The 25,981-nt window shown below is 38.2% G+C and overlaps 1 protein-coding gene across 3 annotated transcripts in view; it reads left to right on the top strand.

Annotated features, from left to right (window-relative positions):
* ANKRD55 (ankyrin repeat domain 55) overlaps positions 1–25,981 on the top strand; it is a 51,774-nt gene that overhangs the window by 15,495 nt on the left and 10,298 nt on the right. For 2 of the 3 annotated variants that reach the window (XM_010725432.3, XM_085213910.1), the window contains exons 5-9: positions 356–416; positions 4,208–4,336; positions 16,722–16,906; positions 18,596–18,763; positions 20,244–20,905. In XM_010725432.3, the coding sequence (XP_010723734.1) occupies positions 356–416; positions 4,208–4,336; positions 16,722–16,906; positions 18,596–18,763; positions 20,244–20,905 (1,205 nt within the window). The remainder of the gene's footprint in view (positions 1–355; positions 417–4,207; positions 4,337–16,721; positions 16,907–18,595; positions 18,764–20,243; positions 20,906–25,981) is intronic. The other variant, XM_085213909.1, reaches the window with a different exon arrangement.

Raw genomic sequence — 25,981 nt, 5'->3', positions numbered from 1 at the left:
AAATCATTTTTGTAAACATTAACATTTCTGTTTGTTTAAAAGTTTATAAAGTAGAATGAGGATGAATTTCTAAAAAAATTGCACACATTTAATATAATATGCTCTGATTCACCCTGACAATCAATATAAGAATACTTCCTAGCGGATCTGCTTTTGATTCCCAGCACAAAACTTCTGGCAGTTACAGTATGCTATAAAGTCTCAACTGCTTTTCTAGCCCAGACCTAAGATGCTGACCTGTGCCCATCACTAAGACTACTTTGTCTTGAAATTGCACATCTTCTTTCCCAAACAATGTCAAAATTTCAGGTTTAGTCAGTAGTTCTGTACACTGATTATGTCATTGCTTCCACAGGCTTCTGAACGTGCTCCTGCAGCAGTCAAATCTTAGCGAAATTAATCATCAGGACAATGAGGTGAGTGAGCTTGTGCCATAAACCACTGTCTCAGGTCCTGGGATCATACAGTTCATGCTGTGCAGAAGGAGTCCACTGAACTTTATGATGAGAGTATGCATAAGCCAAATTTTTCTATAATGCATTTTGCTAAACCATGCAGAGCCCTATCTCATTCTTCCCACCGTGCATGATGCATCTTTAGACTAATAAAATTTCTCCATGTTCAGTTCTCTTCTCTCACTTGCCAAGACATAAACCGCTTTTGATTCTTCCTAAGTTAGATAATGGGCTTAATTTTCAATTTTTCCAAACGTCCAATCATCAAGAATTAAATTCTCAAGAAAAATATCAGAAACCTAATATAGCACAGGAGAATTACAGAAAGACAAAAAATCGTCTGATCCTTAAATAACTGCACCCTGCATGCACGCACAGGAGAGTGTCAGCTCCCCAGATGTACTGTCCAGATAGAGAAGCCAAGGCACAAGAGAGACTCTGTATGTCTTTCCATATGTTTCTCTTCACACTAGCAAACACTCAAAGATGCTTCTCATCTTCATGGTGCCAGACCCACCACTGAGCTGCCGATTTTCCCTCTTCACATGAGCCTCCAATGTCCACAGGGTGGTTTGCAGACTGTTTACAGCAACCTAAACCAGATATCTGGTTTGTCTTGGCATGGAGTTACATTGCTAATGAATTGCATGGAATCATGGATGACAATTTCAATCCATAGTGATTGCAGTGCATCACTGAATGCAATTTGGAACTTTTATCCAGCTCGCAGTCACCTGGCAAAGGGAAGACATTTGTTCAACCGTCAGTATTAGGCCCTGAATATTCAATGTTTTCTGAGAAGTGTGGATCCTCATAGACGATTTCAGCTAACAGAGCTGTTCTCTTGGCACAAGTAAAGCACTTCAGATTTCCCGTCTTCTACTTTAGAGAAACACACTGATCAATGCATGAATATGTATCAGTAAAAAGTACATCTGAAAGTTTCATTTGGTTTCCACAACCATAGCTTTCTGTAGATGTACTTATGAAACATTCTAAGATCACGATAGAAAGAAACATTCTCTGAAAAAGCCAAAATATCAGCAAAACTGATATCACACTACACTTCGCAGAGGCAAACATAGCTGCTGACTGCTTCAGGTCCCCATTTGCTGGATTCCATCTGTCTGTGGTTATCAAACTGCTGATCAATCATCTACATTTTTCTTTTTTTCTCCTTTTATGTATCTTATTGCTGTATATTTTTTTATAAATGCACAATTTAGGAACTTTATTATTTTAATATTACATATTTCTAGATCTTTACAGCCCTGCAGCTTTGACATTTCTGTTATCACCCCCATGCTCCCTCTCAAAAGCACAGATGACGCTGAAGGGTGTACAAATCAGATGGTTATGAGCAGGTTGGCCCTTGCCCACATTGGGTGTGCTGCTACCACCAGCTCAGTCTTCTATGCTCTTGTGGGCGCTCTGAAAGGACACGTGGAACACACAAATTATTAGAAAAGAAAAAGAGAACAAAACAGGAAACAGCATTGTGCTCTGTCTCAATCCTTGGTGTGCCCACACCTTTAATGCTTGCTGCAAGTGTCATCTGAAAAAGGGTGTACAGCAAAAGGAACAGAAAAGATCTGCAAAGATTATTATAGAATGGCTTCCTTTTACAGGCAGGTCAATAATTAGAACACACAAACTATGAAAGGACATTCAGCTCTGACAGAGGGACAGTATAATATAAGTCCACAGCATCATAAATGCTATGGAGAAGATGCAAAGAGCATGATTATTCACTGTTTTTTACATCTAAAATGATGGGGACACCCAAAGAAATCATCTGACAGCAGTTTTACAGGAAATGAAAGAAAACGCTTTTTCACAAAATGTATGGTTATCCTTTGGAGGTCTGGATGGCATAGGAAGTCCTTAGTGTGATTATCAGATGTTATATTATTGTGTATCACTAAGCCTTATTTCTTAATATTTCTCTAAGTATTTTCTACTGACCCTGGGAAAACTTTGATCTCTAAGCACAGTTCTTAAATTCTCTCATGTTATATCTGTCTCAGCTGATAGCAATAGTAAGAACAGAAATCTGATTTTTCAAGAATCTTGCTTTTTGCCAGTATCGACTGAGAGTAGATGACAAAAATCTGGCCTGATACACTGCAGCTTCCCCAATTTCAGTGATTGTTCTGACTGTCCAGAGCTAGGTGCAAGGATCCATGTCCCAGATGGAGATTACCTCACTGAATTCTCCCTTAATAGTACCCACAGGGTGTGGGAGCCCATCAATGATACTGGGTTCCCAGTACCAAAAACACGTGCCCACTGACATCAATGGTAGAACTCTCATTAATTTCAGTGAGACAGGATTAAATCCTCATTTCTGGTTTTACGAAACGAAAACCCCCATGATTAAGATTTGGAAAACCTAACTAAAAACAAAACTGCTCTTGTTCAATTGTTTTATTTTGTCATCACCCATATTTAACCCACCCGAGGACTTGAAAAGAGTTATAATATATCTGATAGTTCAGAGAAATAAAAGTTAAGGGGTTCAAGCTTTCACTTAGAAAATCACTGCTAACCACTTTTAGTATTTATGCACTGATTAGCTTGTCTGCATTGATGTTTTATAGCTTGTGTTTAATCCAAATTGTTGTTAACTAGATTTATGAGGTTCCACTCAAGTTCCAATTTCTTTTCCACTTAACATTTGTGGGTTTTTTTTTTTTACCATTTTGGATCCCAGGCAAGACCCTTGACATACAGTTTCAGTAGTAAAAGATAGTAAGCACGTCTGCTCAAATTAAAAAGTTACCACATCTGAATAATCTGAATGAATTTTAAGAAACATGTTGAATTAGAAACATCTTTACTATTATGGACTTAGAATAAACAATGGGTGTATAAAACAATGTTGATGAAGGTGAAATTAACACATCACGAATTCTATGAATAGAGACTGACAGAACACTACTAAGATGGAATGAAAATGCAGATCCATCACTGTTTTCTTCCTAAATGAGAGATAATGGCCTCAAGTTGCACCAGGGGAGGTTCAGGTTGGATTTTAGGAATAATTTATTCTCTGATTGAGTGGTAATGCATTGGAACAGACTGCCCAGGGAAAAGGTGGAATTAATATCCCTGGAGGTGTTCAGGAAACACGTAGATATGGCACTGAGAGACATGATTAGTGGGCATGGTGATGGTGGGTTGATGGTTGCAATGATATTAGAGGTCTTTTCAACCTTAATGATTCTGTGATTCTATGATTCTCTGAATATAAACTGTAATTGTTAGATGTTTATATTGTGAGTCCTTTTGTTAACATCACTGGGGCAGTTCTTTAGCTTGCTGATTAGAGTCAGCTTATAATTCTTATTTTGAATTAAAGGTATGGTCTGAGTTAAACACCATACTGTGTTATGACAGAGCACACGCCTGAAACAGGCCTCTCTCACAGGACCCAAGCTTAGCAGTGAGGAACCACCTCCCCGGCCATCATGGTCATGATCACACATCATTTGAGACAGTTACTGTCAGGTACAAAAGAAGCCTTTGTATTTGTACTGATTATCTGCAATAACTCTAAAAAGATCATCGCAAGGTTCCCCATTATGGCTAGTTACCAAATTGCAGCTAATTATTTCAGTTCAAGGCAAAGAAAAAAGAGTCAGTCCATCCCCAGTGGTTTCAGAACAGTCTAGTTTTTCTACAGCTACAGGAGATGCAAAGGGCATTACTGTGCATGACCTTTATTTGCTCTCTGCATTTGTGGCTTTCAGGGAATGACTTCACTCCACTGGGCTGCTTTCCACAACAGGCCACAGCATGCACAGACCCTACTGCACAAGGGAGCAGACCTGACTCTAGTGGATAAAGACTTCAAAACCGCACTGCACTGGGCCGTACAGGTAAGCTACAACCACAATTTCTCTGGACTGTTGCTTGAACTGAATCAGTCACCAAGTTGAACTAAACAGAGAGAAATGGATGCTAAGAGCACTCATGAACACCCTCAGCATTTTGTTTCTGAGCATAGGACGAGGAATCCAATGCCTACTCTGGAGGGCAAGGCATACTTCATGTAGGCTCAGCACTCTTGCCCTGGAATAACTTTTTATCCCACAGGAACTACCCATATGCTTCATGCTGAACTCACACTGACATTTTTTCACTGAATCAAGGTTGCAGGAATGAGCAACTTAAAGTCTTACAAGTAACCTGTGGTAAGAAAGTACAGAAAATGCAAACTAAAACATAATTAAACAGCTATAATTGTAGAATAACTGGCTGAATGTTTGGACCTCTGCTTTGTGGCAATTAAGGAAGTGAAAGAGCCAAACATAATTCACATTGACCTGTGTGTCCCTATTTTCTATGCAAAAAAAAGTCAAATTGCTAAAAATCGCCTGGAAGGTCATTAGAGGGAAAAGCAAACAACAACAAAAAAAACACAGATAAATAAATGCACATGAGATTAAACACTATCATGCAATTGGTAATGCATGTTGTAGTAAGTTATATAAAATACCATGTCATTTTAAGAAGTTAAACCTCACTGCAGGAAAAACCGAGATGAAAAATGGAGAGCAATCACATAAATGTGTTTTTACTTGCTCACTTGCCATAGCAAGTTCCGGTATCAGTGTTCAAAACACCTGCACAACAGATAGACAAAAACAGAACTTAAACAAAAATTCAGTAACATTTTCCTACAATGACTAAATATTTGCATCCTCACCTGATCCAAATCCACTCATCTTATAAATGCATGTTACCAAAGAAATTGAAAAGCTGCCATACACTATAAATGAGTAAAGATATCTATTTGCTTCAACCGCAGACTCACTCTGATGGTTCACGTACAATTATGCTTTAACCTTTGTAACTGATGTTATTTCAACAAAAGTTTCATTCTTTATTCCTGAACAGCCTTAACCTGTGTTACTTCCTTCTCTACTGTGCCTTGGATGCTAAAAGTATCTATTCTAAAATCCAATGTGCATTTTGTCTAGGCTTGCTCCTGTGCAGGCTGCTTCCAGTGGGAGCCATCTGAAACTTATTGCAGGCAGCCACAGGTGGGGTAGTTATCTGGATCAGAGCTCTGGGGCTGAGCTGCCTATAAAACAGAAAGACAAAGGCAAATCCACATCCCTTCAGGACTCTCTGAGTGACACTCATCTTAATCTCCTGCTGATTCTGTTTTGTGAATGTTATGATTTAACTCCACTGTTAACTCCTGCCTCCAACTATATCCCACAGATTGGCAAAACAACTCTTAAAAAGAGGTAAAATTGCAAATGCACAAAATCTGTGCTGGTTCAGTTGAAGGCAAATTACAAATCCCTCTTCTTTCTCCCCTTAAGCTGCTCTCCTAAGTCAGAAGAAGCAGGCGCAGGAGAACTACAGTTCTCATCTTCTTGTCAGATTCCTGCTATGAAGCCTTATAAATCACTTATTCCATCCACATTTTTCTCCATACAACAAGTCAAGAAGGGCTGGTTCAAATACCAGAGCATGGAATAGAATTGTGAGCATTTCTCACAGGCTTTTCCAAGAAGAAACATTTTCAGCCAGTACTCTCTGTTGCCTTACTAGGCCCAGGGGAAAGAGGTACTCTGGACAGCCATGGCTTTCTCTACTATTACATCTTTGCTGCATAGGATCCTCATTCTCGCATATCCATTTTAGTATGTTCAATGAGTGTTCTCTCCAAGATGAAGGCAGGATCATGCTCTTTGAAGAGATTCTCAGAAAACGTTTAATAACCTCTCCCACAGCCCCTGGAAAAATGATATTTTTCCTTTAAGAATTGCATTTATATCTCCAAACAAGAGCCTCACAGAGCTCAGGCAGTAACAGCTGCAGGGCCTGTTTTCGTCTGAATAGGGCCTTGTGTTTAATTTCATTTTTAAAAAATGCAGTAAGGGGAAGACCAGGCACAGCACAGAAACTTGTTTCAGAAGCTGCAGGGCAAAGGCAGTCAGTGCACACTGGGCTGAAACACAGAGCAGAACCACATAAAAACCATCATCCACTATTGGAAGCCCAGTTCCCCTGAGTATTCTGCACAGAACAATTGTTCCACACTCTCTGTTTCCAAGAACAGATGTTTGTGCTTGGTGTCCCATCAGGCAAACAGGGGCTGCAGAGCTTCAGCTCTGCGGAGACCTTACCTGCCTCAGGTCTGCTCTACCAACTTTCTGCTGCCTGAGTTCATGCCTTCAATGCAGATGTGTTACATTGCTATTGGAAACACACATCATTTTCATCTGAAGTGAGAAAGTCTTCTGACAAATTTTTCATGCACAAAATGTGAGTTGGTACAAATCAGGCTATAGTAGGAGTGTCTCAGGTGTTCCTCTCCTTTCATTCCAACCAGCAAATGATGGGATCCTGCAAGAACCTGTTAAGTGGTATTGAAATGAAATGTAAATTCTATTTAAGTCCTAAATAATGATGCCATTAAAATCCTAGTAAAATACAGTATATACAATATTACTACATAGTAGCATACTATGTGCCACTATATCATAATAGTATCATCAGTATCTCAGAAAAAGTATGGGAAGATTTGGAGGCTTCCTACTTTGTCTTGCTAGTTGGCATGAATTTTGCCAGAAGTTTCTTTGTCTCTTTCTTAAAACTCTGGCTCCCAAAGTCATATGATTATGTAAAAATATCAGCTTTCATTTTAAGAACAAACAATGAAACCAAGATTTCTAGCAATCATTTCTTGTAAAGCTAAGAAATGTGAAACTCCAGATAAAAAGAAAGCGGCAACTAAAAGAAACCATCAAATATAATTTTCTGTCATGCAAAGCTACAGTGCTGATTTTTTAAAATATTTTTATTTGCAGCATTAACATTTAAAAAATACAAACCTGGAATATTTGCTCTATAGAAACAATGCAATTATTTCATTCCCCACTTTCTTGAGAGCAGAAAGAATATCTCAAATGTACTATAAAAGAACAGCAGAGTTACTCATTTGCCTTCAGCTGGAAGGCACAGCAACATCTTTGTATCTCTTGGAAGGTGTGAACTCACAGGCATTCCAGGATGTCTAGGAACTAACCCATGTTGGTTCAGGGCATCTCAAAAGGCTATTTAAAATGTATGAACTGAGTTCATTGCACAGTACGTGCAAAAATGGGTATATTTCCTCCACGTTACATGCTGTTTCCTGGAGACAGCTATTAAGGGACAGCAGCAATTTCTTTTTTCATGTCACTGACATTAGAAGACAATTTTGACTGCTAAGAAGCAAATGAAAAACAGATTCATTTTATATTTTTTGTTTAGTCATTTCCTTAAAAAATCCTTTTCTTGGGTAAATCCTGTCATTCCACTGAAGGTAAAGCTGCTGCTCATGCATGGCAGTAAGGCTCTGTAGAGAGAGCTAAGTTGCAAAATGAGGAGAAAGAGGAATTGCAAAAAGGATACTTTTGAGTAAAAAACAAACATACTCAAGTACTATCAGAAGCTTTGAATTTGGAGGATTATAATAATTTTACAGTATGGACTTCTGATCCCCAGGATCATTCCCCAGTGATATTCCATTTTACCTTCTTAGCTATCATGTACTTCCCCACTTCTGTTTATGCCAGCTTGTAAGCTGAAGCACCCTTTGTGATTTGTAAGTGATACTGAAGTGCACAATACTGACATACAAACTTGCCAGCACATTCAGACCATCAGAAAAAAAAATGCCCTTACATGAAATAACTGACTGTTAAGCATTAGATTCTTCAAGCATGAACACGCTGTTGACAAGGTAATTATTCATGCCAATCAAATTTCTACGAAAATCAATTGCAGAACTCCCACTTAGCTTAGCAGGAATTTGGGGGGTGGGGACAAAAGCCACAGGGAAGCACACAGTCATTCCCAGACGTCTTCTTAGCACACAGTGTATGTTTAACTTTGTAAGTGGATGCTGGAACATGAGTCATGAGCATGCACCGCACCTTTTCTTTATCTGTAAATGTCCTAATTTCCTATGCTTACAAAAAGGGACTGGAAGGTAAAGCTTTCAATTTCTCAGATAGCAGAATGGGATAAATCCTTCTGCTACTAAAGAAAAAAAAAAAAAAAAAAAAAAAGGTGACCTATTTTTCAAAGCACATAAACAAATAGCTTATCCAGAGAAATCAGTCCTCACAACAACGCATAACGCACTAGGAGAGGAAAACTGCCAAGTAACTTTAGTCATAGGCACGGAACACAATAAATCATATGCACTTATTATACAAGAATTCAAGTGAAAATAAAATTCTCTGAGAGACTTGGCCAGTATGTCATGCAGGTTTTTGTTTGAGCAAAGAGAGAGCAAGTGGGGCAGCAACATACAGTAGCCATGGAAGTATGCATCTGTGGCTGTCACCTGGTAACTTTTTCTAACAACCAACAAGGGTGCTGAGAGCACAAATATTTTAGAAACACTGTGTACCCTTCTTGTACCAGAGGCAAGCAGTGCTCTGAGGACCACAAGACAAAGTATTTTGTACAAGAACACTTTCTCTTTCCAAAAGTACCACAAAGTCAAGCCAAGCTGGGTTGCCCTGTGTCGGGAAGGAACACTCTCAGTGGGTGTGTGAGTCTGAAGTACCAGGGTTAGGGGAAGACAAATGAGCTGCTCTATTAGCTGGCTGCGTCTCACCAGTGTAACTACAGCGGCGTCAGTAGAGTCGTTGTTAATTTATGTTGGTTTGCCATCAGAAACACACCCTGTGAAGTGCCTGGGCTGCTTCCAGGCAACTCCTGGCAAAGCATCACTGGCAGGAAGAAAGCTGAAGATGGTGTTATGGGTTGTTCCTTTCCTCAGCATGACGCCTGGTTGACTCTGTCCCCTGAGAGCAGAGAAACCATAGGGTGCTCCTTCCTCTGCTCTCGTTCTCTGCTGCCATCACAGACATTGCATCGTTTCAGCTGAAATATAAAATTCCTTCATAGTGACATGGTTCTTTACAATGAGATACGGATGTGTAGCTCTGACATACCCTTAATATCTGATTCCAACCAGACTTCTCCTCACTGTTAAAGCAGCACTGAGTTTATCTCGCACTTATTCTAAGTTGAAATTCTGAACTTGTATTACAGTAGAGGAAATGATATATTGATGTCACACACAGCCATAGTACTCACAACATAAACACCAGAAAAACTGCATTTCAGTGGCATCAGCCCTATAAGGGAAAAGATTATATTAGAAGAACAGTTCTATTTTACTTGTATGGCTGTAACTGAACAAACAACTGATAGCAAAGCCTTGAGTCAAAAATCAAGACTTTTCAACCCTCAACTAGCAGAATGATGTGGGAAAAGTCTGTGGAGTGATTTTTGCTTTCAGTAAACTCAGAATTTCAAAATCAAAAAATGTAACTTTGAGAGAGAAGGCATTTTTACCAATGTAATCATCTCAACTGGAGTTGAAAACTATCCACAGGCAAACTACCTGTTCACATTTTGCTATGGGCTGCTCAACAAATCTTTGTAGTGGCTCACATGACTATTTCAGTGAAGGAGAAAACATTATTTGCTCTTTTCTTCAGGGGTCCTCTTGGTGCTACAGTCAGCTTCATATTAAAATACACTATATGTGTCTGTGAGAGATAAGAGAAGGATGAAAGCACTGGGAGATGAGCCAGCATTCTATTACACACAATTCAGAGAGCACCAATGATGAACAGGGATGATTTCCAGGAGGAGGATGGAAATACTGATGAAAATTTTATTTAACCTACAGTCATTTATAGAGTTTCTTTATGAAAACAAGTTACCTCCCAGAGTAGGAATTAAAATAGTATTTGCTTGCTGCAACAGACAGGGGTGAAATTATAGTTAAAATGTCAAGTTGTTCAAGGTCAGAGAAGAAGGACATCAAAAAGAAAGTCAAAGCTTTGTATTCACAGATGCAGAGAGAAAGTGGAAGAAGGGGAAACACAGCCCTAATGTGAAATGCTAATGCTAAAAAGCAAGATCGAGGACTGCTGGTAAGAAATTTCTATTCAGTAAAAATGTATAAAAATATAGGAATATTTTAAAATTCACACTAAATGCAAAGGCAAACTAATACAAACTAACCACATAACCTCCAGAGACATTCTCTTGGAAGAAAAACACTTTATGAGGATTTTCTGAAAACAATTAAGCAGCCCGTAACTTGTTCTCTCTGCCTCCCATCTGTACATTGCCAGTAGCCACAGGCCAGTTTTGCAGTCTCCCTCACATTACAGTTCTCTCTTTGACGCTGTATCACCTACTTCACCAGAGTTCTGACAAGGGGAAAAAAATTACCATCTATACAGTGCATTTAACATTAAAAACTTTGTACTATGGACAACTGAAGATCTGGAGAAGAAAATGTAATGTTCTGACAGGATACTAGGTAAGTGCCAATAGAATATCCTACTAAAATTCTGGCTTTACATAGCAACTGGGCGTATGCAACCATTGAGTTATAAGAAGAAAGGCTGTAGCAATAGTGATGATAAATTGAGTCGACACAAGTAGAAAAAATGTCAAAGCAAGAAAAGCATCCTGAATATTCATGATTCTCCTCATGGTATTTCATACAGTGGATATTTCTGGAAGAACTATTTTCTAAATTTGAAAGCACTATCAGAACCTGGACTTTATATTATCCAGCCTAAAGAGAAACAAATTGTAATCAAGGGAAAGTAATAGCTAATGAACCTTATGTTAGTGATTTTTTTGTTAGCCACTGTCTGAGATAAAAGCTTGCATAAAGTACAATGAGAATTCGCCTTGCAAAAGAAAGCTTTAGTACATTTCTCTTTTGCAAATGAAGTTTATCAAGATGAATGACCTAAGAAATAGGTCGTTCAGGGGAGTGAATAATGGCTGGCAACTGATAAAGGTGTAAGAACTAAACTGGGGAGAACCTTGGAGAATGATATAAAAACATAAAACCAAAAATAATTAATAATGTGAGAAAACACTGGTGAAAAGAATTTGAATGCAAAAAGAGGAGAATGAAATGTAGGGATATATAGAAAGATTGCAAAACTATATAATTTTCCTATGGTAAATTTACCACTGAACACCCTAGTCTAACAATAATACTGTGGGTTTTTGCTAAATTTAAACAGGAAGACTACATTTTTTGTGACCTCAGCTTGAAGCTATCAATTCAAGAATAAGGGCAGTGTAAGCATTTCAAGACAATTTGTGTGCAACTTAAAAAAACCATGATAAATGTAATGATAAGAAGGCATTCCTAAAAAGAAAGAGTTGAAAAGCCACAGACAAGTTGGCCAGAGAGTTTTTGCAGAAGATTCACAATATTAGAAAGCACCCTTGGATGATATAAAAAAAAATAATTGAATTTCATAATGCCTGTTATGAAAATAGTACCTATTTTATTACAGTGGTCTGCAACATCAGAGATGGATGTGGTGTTATAGCAGTAGAGGCTGAATCTTCCCATCCATATTCTGTTACACTTCATTTTTGCATGACAGATGGAAGCAGAGGAGCAGTCTGACAGTAAGGCATCTAACATGGAAGTGCACATGAAGCAAAGGTGTGTCATTTAATTCCTCCATATGGAAAAAATGGCAGCGGCCAGAGTGACGATAGCAACACAAAAGACAGTCTGCATTCTGGGTGGCTATGCACAGATGTCACACCACAAAATGTAGAGCATCTTGATCAGCCTATCCACATGAATCAGGCAATTATGACCTTGAACTTTGTAAAGAATTGAATATCAGCCTTGGTGCATTGGAAATTATGGCGGCAACGCTGGAATACCACAAAGTTTGGGCTAGGTGGGACCCATGGATGTTCACACAGAAATAGAAAGAACACCTTATGCAAGTTTGTCAGGACCTGTTGGACAAATACAGGGATCAAAGTGGCAATTTTCTAGATTACATCACTACTGGTAATGAGATGTGGGGTTACCACTAGGAGCCAGAGTCAAAACAGCAATGCAAGGAATGGCAACACATGAATTCCCTTTTGAAGAAAAAGTTCAAGATGCAAACTTCAGAGGGTAAATTAATGTGCACTGTCTTTTGGGATAAGAAAGGACTAATCCTTTGGATTCCCTGGAATCTGGACAAACCATCACCTCTGACTGCTACATAATGATGCTGACTTAGCTGAAAGCTTGAACTTCCAGAGTCGGGCCAGAGAAGAAGACCTTTCTCTTGCAAGATAATAATGCCAGGCACCATACCAGTGTGAAGATTGTGGATCATATTTCCAGTCTTGGCTGGATTGTGCTACCACACACATCATATAGTCTATATTTAGCACCTTCTGATTTTCATCTCTTCAGCTGACTGTGTGTGCAGCATTGTACTAGCAGTGATGCCACCTACATCACAGTGAAATAGTGGGTCACCTGTCCTGGTGCAGATTTTTACAATTGCAGAATTCAAGCTCTTGTTCATCACAAGCATAAATGTGTAGCTAGTGGTGGTGATAATGTTGAAAATGTGTGTTTTGAAGCTTAGAATTGTTCTATCAAGTAGTGTTATTGTGCTCTTTGTATCTGTTGTAGTTTCTATGGAAATAAATAGGAGACATTACTTCTAGAGCTACTTACATAAAACAGTACAGAAGGCTATTAGCCATCTTCAAAGCTATTATTGTTTTTTTCAGATAAATAGCTTTTCTCAGATAAAAAGCTGTTAGAGTATGTTTGAATGTCAATGAATCAAGGTAACACCCTATAAGGTATCCCACTGAGAAAATGTGAAGGGATAACATAACCAAAGTCATCTTGGAAGCTTATCTTACACATTATATAGTTCATATCAACCTCATCCAGGATAGATCAAATACTCTTTGGTGAGGGACAGCTCATTGATAACCCAACAAAATTTTTAGAGAACCCCAGAATGGTTACTGTTGCAAGGATTTGTGCACAAGCACAGCCACCCAGAGCAGGCTTCCCAGGATGATGTACAACTGGCTTTTGAAGATCTTCACAACTTCTCTGGGAAACCTATGCCAGTGTTCAGTTGCCCACACAGTACAGATGTTCTTCCTGATGTTCAAACAGAATTTCTTGTGTTCCAGTCTGTTGTCATTGCCTCTTGTCCTGGAACTAAGCACCACTGAAATGAGCCCCAGTTTCATCCTCTTGGCACCCTTCCTTCAGGTATTTATAGACACTGGTGAGATTCCTCCCTGATCCTCCTATTCTACAGGCTGAAGAGTCCCAGTTCTGTCAGCCTTTTCTCACAGGAACAGTACTCCACAACCTTGGTTGTCCTCTGCTAGATTCTTTCCATGTGTCCTTGTCTCTCTTCTACTGACGGGCACAGATTTGGACACACTACTCCATGAATGGCTTCACGAGTGCTGAGTAGAGAGGATCTGCTCTCTTGTCATGCTGTTGATACTGTGCCACGTGCAGCCAAGAACACCATTAGCCTTTTTAGTAGGAAAAGCACATTGCTTGCTCATACTCAACTTCATGTCATCCAGTACTTCTGAGTCCTTTTCCACAATGACTTCTCATGAGACTGTTTTTATTTAGTAAGGTAATGAAATATAAAACCTGTACACAATCCAAAGGTAAAAACAAATAGGCACCAAGTACAGTGGACTTGCTTGGTAGAATGCAAAATTAAAAGTGGTTCAATAAATTTTAGGAATGAACAGAAACTAATGAAATAGCATTCCACACAGATTTGTGAAAAGCAAAAGATGCAAAAAATGAAGAGTAACAAACTAGTGGATTAAAAATTGAGCGGGGTTTAAATTACAGTGTTGATATAAAACAAAGAATCATAATTGTGGGACATACTAACGAAAGTGTAATACATGTGGGGTACAGGAAGTGGCAATTTCCTTTTTTTTTGGCAGAATGAAAGTCACGATGGGATAATTATGTAATTTGGAGTGCTGTGGTTGAAGTAGGCTGTAGATATATTGGAAAGAGGCCAAAAGCAAGCACCAAGTATGTAAGTGGTATGAAAAACATGATCCATGAAGAGAAGCTAAAATGGTTTAGTCTAGAAAACGGAAGATTGATTGGAGAAAAAATAGTCTGTGAATAGATAAAATGGCAGTAAAAAGAGTGGAAATTTTTTTTATTCAAATGTTGAGTTGTACAAGACTATTAAGAGACTCAACCTGATGTGCAGAATGTAAAATTTGAATTTATGTAAGTATATAGTAGACTAATAAATTCAGTTAGTCCTGAACATGATAGAGATTTCTCTGATGCAAGTGCCAAATAAATGTATCCAAGAATTATTTTAATATGGAAAAAAAAACTGATAGCATAGGAACTGCAAAATAAAGACAGTTATTATTGAAGAGATGCAGGTGTTACTGTACATGAAAACCAATACTCCTTTTTCATCAAATATTCAGGCAACTAAGAATTAATACGAATTTTAAGATGGTTAATGATATTATAAAGTGCCTGATAATAGAAAATAAACTTGGATGGCATGACCATAAGTAGACTCTACATTGAATAGGTGAGTAAGCAAAGTGTATACAAAACAAAACTCTTGGTTTTAAAGGGATACATTTTGATAAACCAAGAACATTCTCAGCTGGACAGAGAAGCTCTGGGGCTTACAGATTCCATGACCCTGAATTTTTTCTACAAATACTGACAACTTTATCAGGAATCTGCATCATATAAGAGGAGAAAAAAAATGTGCATTAGAGGCTTCAGATATAATGGATGACTAACTATATTTCAACGATATATTTGGAGCAAGCAGACGTTTTTGAAAATAAGAGGAAAAGGTACTGAGAAGCAAAGAAATATCTTCAAGATCAAGAAATAAAGAGTAATTAATAATTAATGTTGAAGAGAGGCTGAAAAAAAAAATATTGGCATGGATAATCCTTGAAATCTGTCTTGCTTAATACTGTTTTGATAACTTGGCATAAAATACAGAGCCTTTCTAGTGAAATCTGACAATAAGAAAAAAACAGAAGACATTTACAGGAGAGAATGGAGATATCATAAAAGGAAAGCCACATCATTTTGAAATCTTAAATAATGCACATAGGATAAAATTGAATACAGAGACCATTTAAGTCTTGTACTTTGGTAATAATAACAAAACTTCTTAATGGAAACTAGAAAATCTACATTTGGAATTGTCTGTGGAAAAGAAAAAAGTAGACATATGAAACAATTAGGATCTTCTAATGAGGCACAGCTGTGAATAAAACAACAATTGTTCTGTGTCATATCAAAAGAGATACTTCTCACAGATAGAGGGAAGAGCTAGAGCTAGTACAAAGATGTGAGAACAATGTCTGTGTATGACTAGGTACAATTTTAATTATCATTCCCCAAGGAAACACAATTAAAACATAAAAGGACAGAGTTAGTAGAGAGAAATAGAACATTTTGCAAGCAAAATTAGAAAGGGTTTGGTTTACTAGAGTAGCAAGACAATAGCTGAGAAGAGATATAATAGTTGATTGTAAATACATCTGAGGAATAAATAATAATTAGAGGAAATAAGTATTTAATCTAAATAATAATACTGGCACAAAAACAAAGAGATATAAATCAACCAGGAGTGTGAATAGAAATCAGAGATTCTAATCATTAAAGCAAAGAAGTATTTGAACTGCCTTCCATTGAGAAGAATGGGGACAAAAACTAATTGCTTTTAATGTATGCAGTATGCTTAAGGAAGGGGTGTTGGCACCAGTTTCATGGTCTAAGAAGAATTTTCTATAGTAGTTTTTCCATATTGTTATTTTAAAAAATCATGATCTTTTAAATCTATTTCCGCAGAGATAGGACATGAAATGCTCAGTTTTATTTGCATGTTAGAGAACAATGTAAACTTTCTATTACGATATTAAAGCACTGAAGCAAATTTGCGAAGAAATTTTTCAAGAACCACTTGAGCAAATATTTGGTATCGCTTGTCTGGGTACACTTGGACAGGCTTACAGGAGTGCGCCTTTTGAGGTCCCTTCCAATCCTGAATTTCTATGAAATATGTCAGCTCATATTGTTCCACACTTTGCCTTAGAAAAACAGCTAAAACCCCAAGCTATTTCAAAGAAAATCATTGAGTAATTTACACTCTGTAACTTTTGGATATATTTGCAGTGATACATTATTTATTATTTTTGCAACTAGGAAATTAATAAAGCAAATCCTGTTCTCAGCAGGAGATTAGAAGCTTTTGGTTTTCATATTCAAATAGGCTAGTGTGCATAAAACAAAATACTATCATTTTATTTACTTTTCTCTAGCAGAGAAAATGCAGACTGATGTGAACTCTATTGTAAAATGCTTTTCTCCTCTAAATTTCCTTCCAGAGTGGCAACAGGATTCTGTGTTCCATCATCTTGGACCACTACCAAGGACCATCAATAATAAATTACGATGACGAGAACGGCAAAACTTGTATGCACATTGCTGCTGCTGCAGGCTACAGTGATATTATCAGCCAGCTGGCTAAAGTCCCAGAGTGCAACCTGCAGGCCCTTGATGTAGATGACAGGTAACCATGGAAACCTTGAAACTGAAATTGCTGCTTCCTTTCTATTAACCTGAGACTAGGTCTGTTTATTCTATAATCATGTTTCCTGTTTCACAGGCCATGGCCTAGTTAATGAACTGCACTTACAGAGATTGTGTGTTTGCTCAGAAGCCCTGCAAAGCAGTCCGACTCACATCTATCACATTGAATATAACAACTGGCTACTGTGAATGTTTTTTAACTTTGTGTTTCTGGTAGGAAATGATAAGATTATGTATGAAAGGACTTTGTCACCACTTGACTTAACTTCAGTCAAAATGGACATTCTTCTCAAAACAATGGAATGCGATCCTTCTGCTTGGAGCTGTGATCTGCTGCTATTTGTATTCAAGAAATGTCAATATTTCCTTGTTACAGTTCAGATGCTAACAGAGTATTCTTAAAAGATACCATCAGGAAATCCCTCCCCTTCCATTCTCACTCAATCCTCACCATGAATAATCCCTTATATCATAAATCCCTGTATCAAAATATCTTGGCCTCCCTCAGAATTTTGCTTCCAATTTCATTAATGCAAACAGACTCAATTGACCATTCTGATTTCACTATCCTGCTCTGTGGAGCAAAAGCCAAAGTTTTCTTGGCATAGGTCTTCAGGTATTTAAAATAATGGCATTCTTTATGGAAAAGTCCAATGAAATGGAACAGAAATAAAATCAACACAGTTCTGTAGACATTTCTAAGCATCAGAAAAATGTAAGAGAGAAGGTTCTGTTTCTATGAAAAGAGGAAGGGAGGAGCTTAACTACACCTAGGAGTTTTAGTTTTAAAAAAAAACTCCTATTATGCGTTCTTAGCTACTTCCATAAAATGTATCACACTTAGAGAGGGGAAAAGATAAGCTGTTAACTATAAATACATAGTATATTTCCATTCTATTACGTTTCCTACTGCATTCAACTGGAATCACTGGGACTGCAACAGGCATAGAAAAGTCATCTTTATTCTTTCACATTGTAGTTTCCTTGTGGAGCTTTTAGAAATTTTACGAGTGTGTAATACTACAATTCTGAAACTGGACAGAAGTTTCCAAGGGTGTGCAAACCTCTGCAAGCAAGAAAATCAGTTTGACTCTCCCACCAAATTCAAGACAACTGTATCTGATTCAGTCTGTGCCCAACAGAGAGCACAGAAATAGTCAAAGGGGTAATTACAGCCTGGTAGATGTCCAGTTCTTCTCATTGTTCTAAGGAGGCTTCTTCTGCTATTACCTTCCTGGAGAGTCATAAGCCAGCCACTGTTAACTGTGTTCAGTGTAAGAGTGAGAAGGGCTTGTCCTTATGCAGAGCACAGCACAAAGAGTTATTTCAAATTCTGCTCTGAAAACTTCAGGTGCTCCTTCTACTCTACAATCCCAGAAATGAAACTGATGCTACTATATACCACATATAGGCATCCACCAGGCTCATATCTACCACCAGCCTCATATCTACCTTTACTACAGCTAAATAAACACATGTAGACAGATGCTGGTCTCTGGTTTTACTCCTTTTACTGGGAGCTACATCAGTGGGGGATTAATTAGTGTGAACTGCTTAAAATGGTTGTTGTGCATCCATTTGAATAGTATAGAAACACACCTCACTGTGTCACTAATAGCTTCAATAGTGTATTTATTAATCTGTATTAATGATATTCACTTTTCCCTAGGACACCTTTGCACTGGGCTGCAGCAGCAGGGAAAGCTGACTGTGTGCAGACACTTCTAGAGCTGGGAATAGATAGCAGCCCTCGAGACATCAATGAAAACACTCCTCTGACATATGCAATGTACTGTGGTCACACTGCATGCATTAAGCTGCTGTCTCAGGAGAACAGGTAAAGCAGAAACTCACATCTTTCTCGCATGTTGTTACTGACTAGAAAAGAAATTAATAGTGTTTATTAGTACTTTAAGTATTAGCAATTATAAGTATTATTTCTGTATGCAACTGAAGGGTTTGAGCCCTATGTGATGGTTCAATTCACATGCAATTCACAACCCAAATTTTCCACCAAAATAGCAACACTAAAATTAGTCATCTTCTGAAGATTCATCTCTGCGGTTACAGTGCTAGTCTGCCAGTCAGCACAGGGTTCTGAACCAAGAAAATGTGGGCATAGATGTTTCTCGGTCACCTTTGTGCATGAAATCTATATAGTTTCAAAGTTTAGACACACGCTTTCTACATTTTTGAGATCTATATACATTCGCTCTGTATTCATATAATCAGATAAAGGGATTGAACAAAAAGAAGCTTTGCCAGACAGACAGTGAAATAAATTTCATGTTTTCATCCTCAGAATAAGGACTTCCAAATAATTTCCTAGCCTGCCTTCCTTAGTTGTCTATTCAATTATCTCTCTTAACCAGTTTCCTTTTTTTTTTTTTTTTTTTTTTTTTTGCTATTAAGAAGTATAATTCTTCTGCCATTGCTTATATTTCCCTCTCTCTTCATATTTCTCAGGTTTCAACTGCTGTCATTTAATTCATTTCAGTTCTTCAGTGTTGGCAAATGAGCACATACTTACAAAGTCACTTATTATCACATTTCTTTGTGCTTGCCCCTTCTTTCCACTCGGCTGTCAGTATTATTTCCTGTGTTACGGAATGGTGAGACATGGATAATGTTACATCTCCTTCTTCTCCTCCTACTGTGCTGCGCTCTGCTTGTCTGAGTAGGCCTGCAAAGTTTATTTGTCAACATCTCATCTAAAAATCACTACAGCAAAACCATTGTAGGTAATTATCTTGACAGGTCTTCCGGAATTGTGCTGGGCCTGTTCCGTAAATAGGTTAGCAACTTCAAAAAATAATAATGATAATATAAGCAAGGCAAGGCAAGGAAAAGAAATGAAAATAAAGGAAAAAAAAAAAATGTGAAGTAGTGTCTTTTTCACAGTGTTAGCAATGACTGTGCTGCTGGAAATCATATTTTCTGAATATGACATAATACACTGACCACTTGGTTCTAAAGATCCCAGGGTGTTCTAATTATTGGATTTTCCTTCACTATTAAGAATAATAAGTTTGCAGCTGGTAGATGCTGAAGCCAGAAAAGTTTGTTTTTATTCCTGACATACATGCTGAGCCTGCTTTAAGATAAGGGCAAGGCAACAAACCCCATCAGAGTGAAGTAATGTACTATCATTATCAGTCTTTATTAACTACGAATTTGTAATCTTCATTTTTTGCCTCCTTGAACCACCCCTAGAAATGTATCTGAACAGTATGTACCCCATCTCATAGGCTAACAAAGGCAGCATTTGATTAATTATTTGGTGAGTAATGGTATCACATTTTGATCTGTACTTTCAGTAGATCTGAGTTAGTTCATCAGTTTCCCTCTCAGAACAATAAAATCCTTAAGAAAGAAGGAAGATTCAGTATGCTGAACCACATCTTCTGCAAAAAGAAGAAAGAAAACCAGAAAACCATTCAGAAAGACAGAAGCAGAGACCGATATGCTACAGAGGAGACCTCCGAAGTAGATGACATCATCACCACTTTTGATTGCATTATGGATACAAGCTGCAAAGACATTCCAGATGAGCCTGCGACCACTACTGACTTTGAAAGAAGGACCACAGACACAAAGTACCTCATACCAGAAAAGAAGCCAGCAGAATGTCATGGACTTCTGTCCATCAGAACCCAGAGCCTCCCCCCAATCACTGCTAGCAATTCCTTCCTAACTGCTGCCCAGAGCACAACATCAAGCATGTCCTCCACCACCCGCACCCACCAATTTGCACACAAGTCTCAAAAGAGTAGGAGTGAACACGACTTGCTGGATCACAGAAGCAGCTGCCAGGCTTCACTGGATAAGCCTTGGAATACAAAATCTAACCAAATACTCTCCTATAAAGCCTGTACAAGAACTCCTTCAGACAAAGAGATAAATGGCTTAAACTCTGATAGATCTCACCATGTGCTTTTGTGCCCTCCCCACCTTCCCTCACTTCCTAGTTCTCCATCAGGTAATTTCCTTCTTCTATCTCTCTTTTATCACATAACTACTACTGATATGGAAAGCTGAGATAGAAAAAAATAGGTAAGTCGCTCCCGTGACAATTCTACTTAATATATTTTTCAGTTTCTTTTCCTTGTACATGCAGGAAATGGATTCAGTGATCCTTCTGGGTTCCTTCTAACTTGGGATAGTTCATGATTTAAGCAGTCACAACTGCAGATAATGTATGTACAGAATATCAGCTGACAGCTAAAAGCAAGAAGCTTAGGTGTAGGAAATCAGAGATCTGAATAGATATCAGAGTTCTAGTTATGAGAATCAGAGATCTGATTATGCCTAACAGCAAAAATACAAGTCGTTAAGAAACACGTAAGGTACCTGAGCAAGCTAACTGCCTGCAGATCACATACATGTTTTGTGAATTGCAAGTTAATACATGCTGGCCCTCACGTTGCTTTTTGTCCGCATTTAACCCTGAAACTGGATATGCAAGGGAGCTGTGCTATATTCGAATCTCTAATTGTGCCAGGAGCTGCTTCTCAATCCAAACAGGTAAGCCCATGTGTGCCATGCTGGGCGACTTTGCAGTGCACCCATCTCCTCCTACAGGCATGTGCTAACTCCTGGGCACAGTGTCACCCCTTTCCACTCCCCAGCCCTGAGAGCCCATTGGTTCAATCTGCTGTGCTTAGCTGATTCATGGATGAATTCAGGTTGCTAAATTTACAGGGAGAGTAAATGCTTTTTATACTGTGGTTTGGAAATGATAATATAGCAATATTGAAGCAGAGTATCAGAATTCTGAAGGAAGCTCGAAACTGTGGTCTGGGATTTAGTACTTAGACTCTTATCCACGTTTGAATGAATCTTGCTGTATGGCCTATATGCACTGGAGTCCACTTCAACATATCAGTTTCTTGAACTTCATTTCTTTTGAGATTAGTCACACGCCAAAATTAAACACATCTAACATGCCTTCCAACCACTGTAATATCCAGCTGAAAATGAAGCAAATAAGAGCAGCTGCCAAACTTACCAGTACATCATTACAAGGAGTAAACATTACACAACAAATTAATCTAACCTCCTCTTAGCAAACATGCTGAGAACAGAACTGAAACCCATTCTGAGAGGAAGCCACAGTTAAGTCAGGTAATCATCAAGCTCTGCATGGCACGGCAAACTGTGCTAACTTGTAAGTGAAGAGATTGTTAGAATTGCAAATCTGGATTCAGTTTTCTAATAGTAAGAGAAGATAAGGCAATTTCAGAACTTCAGGTCATTTTACATTGTGCAAATCAAGACTGGAAATAGTTTTCCAGCATAAAAAGGAGCTATTCAAAAAGTTCCACTTCCTGAACATCAGGCCAAGTTCCAGAAAACTAAACAGACCTGGTTTATAGGCATAACTACTTTTTACTGTGCATTCTTCAGCTGTTCACTCAGCCATACAAACCCCAACCTCCACATAGCTGTCAAGGAATGTTCCAGCATAATTCATCCTACGCTGAGGTTTGCAAGCTTCAGCTCACATGTAGAAGACAAGAAAACCTGCAGGAGTACCTTACAACCTAAATATAATGAAACATTTGTGTGTTCAGCAGGAGGAGGAATGAGCTTGATGTGGATAAACTAAACCTGAGGATGATTATGGGGAACATTTCTTGATGAAATCAGTTAGACTATGAATATATTTTATGGGGAAATACCTACCATGGTATTTAATACACAATTATAGATTTTTCCTATGACTGTAGAATATCATATGATTAAATCCTTGCTTGTTGTGAACAGAAGGACAGGTGATTTTCTATGAACATGCTAGGCAAAAAAAAAAAAAACACAGCCAGGCAAATGACTGAGAAAACACTTAGGGCTTCATGCTTTGCACTACAATTCAGTAGAGGAAGAGCAGTCTGTATGCATGAAAGAGAGCAAAAACTTATCAATTGCCTTTTAATTATTACAAAGGGAGTTGTTTTTCTATGTCCAAAGAAAGAACAGACCTCTGGCAGTTTATTATCTGCCTCTAAAGAAAAAATCCTGAGACTGCTGCAACCTCAGTACTTTGTGTAACCTGCTCTCTTTAACAAAACTTTCCAACAATGAAAAGACTCCTACAGGCAGCATGAAGGACTTCCATTGAAACAAGTGCAACAAGAGCATGTAAGGAGGCAGAGAACGTTTGGCAGGTATGTATTGCACTGCTCAGATATTGGCTAAGTTTTTTTCATAATAAAAAGAACAGTTTACCCTTTTTCATGCTCACTGTGTGGTGTAAATCTATCTGCCCCTGTAATTAAAACTACCTCCCTTGCTGTGAATTAGAGCTATAAAGGCCTTTATGAGAGCTTCAGGGCCTCCAGGTCTCCAGCGTACCCATAAGTGCTGTGCCTGCATGAATTGCAGAGATCAGGAATAGAGTAAGCCTGGCTCCCACCCAGCCTGCAGTGCTGTGCAGGCAGCTCTCCCGGAAAGACATTTCCTCATTGCTTTTTTTACTGCAGGAGGCCTAGCTAAGGGAAAAACAACATCTGGTCTTTGATGGACACTGAATTCTTGATACTCTGTTTCTCAAGACTGTGGTGGCTCCACATAATCTTCTAATCATGGAATATCCAGAACAGGATCATGGGCATCAATAATCTAAGGGAACTCAATTTAAAAATTATTTTTTCAGCTGACACACAGTGTTAACTGTCTTGCATGACCATGCCATAATGTCAGAGCTCTTTCTTGTGCGTATTGCTACTAAGGCACTTGACACAGATGGGAATTTCTAGAGGCTTTTTGTTCTGTTTTCTGTGCTGCTGGAAAGAAAAGATGAGTCAATTTACTAGCTGAGTAGCTGAGACCTGACTCTTATTCAGAGGAGAGGCTGTTATGGGTAAGAGTGAGACTTACCTATCATGGTTTGTCTTACTACCTGCTGAGGAGAACAAAGACGAATTGTACCAAAAACTACTGCCAGTATTGGAAGAGGACATTGTAAGGTCAGATGGCTGAGCTGGCATCCACTACCTGAAGCATTTTGTACTTACGAGGATTGCAATTATCTCTTTTTGCAAAATGCACTAGCACCTACTTTTTGTTGGAAAAATTCTATAAATGAAGATATTCTAAGCGACAGGGGCAAAAGAAGGTATCTTAAAAAAAAAACAAAAAACAAAAAAAAAAACAGGATAATCTGGTTCATTTATCCAAACAAAAAGGAAAATTAAAGAACAATCTGTGAAGAATTTTGCATTTTGTAATCAAGAAATAACCTCTTTTCCGTTTCAAATGCCATCATAAATATGCACTTACAGTGGCAAAGACAATGTCTAAAGAAGGAAAAGCTTTTGTTCTCAGATATCATGTAGAGCATATAGGAAGGAAGAGCAGAAGAATAGTTCCTCTTGATGCCAGAACTTGTAGACAGGGTTTCTTTTCCAAATTTCTATATCAATCTTGCAAACATAATTATGCTTTGTACTTTTGTTTTGCTGCCAGATATCCCTGTTTATGAAATAAACATGTTCCTTTACAGGAAAAAAACAATTTACCCCTTATCAAGGCTGTTATGGTACATATATAAAAAGCTATTATTTCTCAGAGTAAGCATCACAATAAAACCAATATAACTTGAATTGCCAATGGGAGCAGCTGACTTCAGTTTCTGCTATCTATATATTTATTTATTTGTGCACAGAGGACTCAATTTGTATAAAAGACATTTACTAATTTTTACACACACAGCAATTATCTTGGAGAGGTATTAAAGTGTAATTAAAGAACTAAAGACATGAGAAAAGGAGAACAAAGATTGTGTGTGTTAGACACAGGTCATCTGTAACACTTGCTTTCTTCATGCATTAGCCCAGCATACATTAGCTTTACACATGGGAGCCAATGGAGTGATCCAGTGTCTATCAGCTGCCATTTTGGACCAGAATCTTGACCTACTCCCATCTGAAGACTGCTCTGTTATATGGCAGTTTTGACTGGTAAACACTGCAATGGTTCTTTTCACTCAGAAACCATTTAGCTAGTATCACAGTGGTCTTCACAGTTACTTCAGTGTACCTCTAGGAAAATGTTCTGTAGCTGTTTTTCTATAGATTTATCTTGCACAACCCAGTAGTGCATACATATATTCAAGTGCTAGCTACAAAGTCATCAGGACAATTTACATCTTTGCTGTTTCTTAAGCTGGTGTTCTAGATCCACTTTCTGTCTTCCCTTATCTCTGCATGCCAACAGAGCATATGCTTGTTCTGCAGCGAGCTGTGTTGCTATGCTATGCTGGGCAAACAGCATGAGACAGCTTGACACTCCTCACAAAACTCACTTCAGATTTTGGAATAACAAAAAGTAAAACTTTGAAAGACTCAGACATCACAGAACATGATCAAGACAGGGAAAAGATGAGGATGTGGGAAAAATGTTGACTTGGAGGTTGATTTCCTTCTTTTTTTTATTATATTTGATGTGGAATCTATGAAGTGAAATGCATAGTATCACTTACTACATTGTATTTTCTTTTAGTACTACACCGGAGTTAGTAGCCATAGCCAATAAAAAAAGCACAACTAGACATTTTCATTTCCTAGCATCTATTTTTTCTTGATAAAAACAAATTGCTATAAAGCATTGTTTAATGAGAATCTGTATCCATTTATGTCAGTTCTGCTATATTTCACCTGCAGCAAAACCCTCTCAAAGCTCATCTTTACTACTGGTAGACTACCACTAGCCTGACTTTCCAACCAGGAGTTGAACTCCATTTGTACAGAACTGGTTGGGTTGGAAGGGACTTCAAAGCTATTCTAGTTCCAGCCCCCTGCTGCAGGCAGGGCTGCCACCCTCCACCTGAGGATGACCAGGACCCCATCCAGCCTGTCCTTGAGCACCTCCAGGGATGGGGAACCCACGGCTTCTCTGAGCAGCCTGTGCCAGGGCCTCATCACAGTATGAGTAAAAAAATTCCTCCTAACACCTAATCTAAATCTCCTCTCCTTTTGTTTAAAAACACTCCCCCTTATTCAATCTCTATCTGCCTGTGTAAAAAAATCACTTAATCTATTTTCCCAATACCTTTAAG

The sequence above is a fragment of the Meleagris gallopavo genome, chromosome Z, assembly GCF_905368555.1.
Source record: "Meleagris gallopavo chromosome Z, MGAL_WU_HG_1.1, whole genome shotgun sequence".
NCBI lineage: Eukaryota > Metazoa > Chordata > Aves > Galliformes > Phasianidae > Meleagris > Meleagris gallopavo.
The sequence above is the reverse complement of the archived record's forward strand: the minus strand, read 5'-3'. Positions and strand labels throughout refer to the sequence as shown.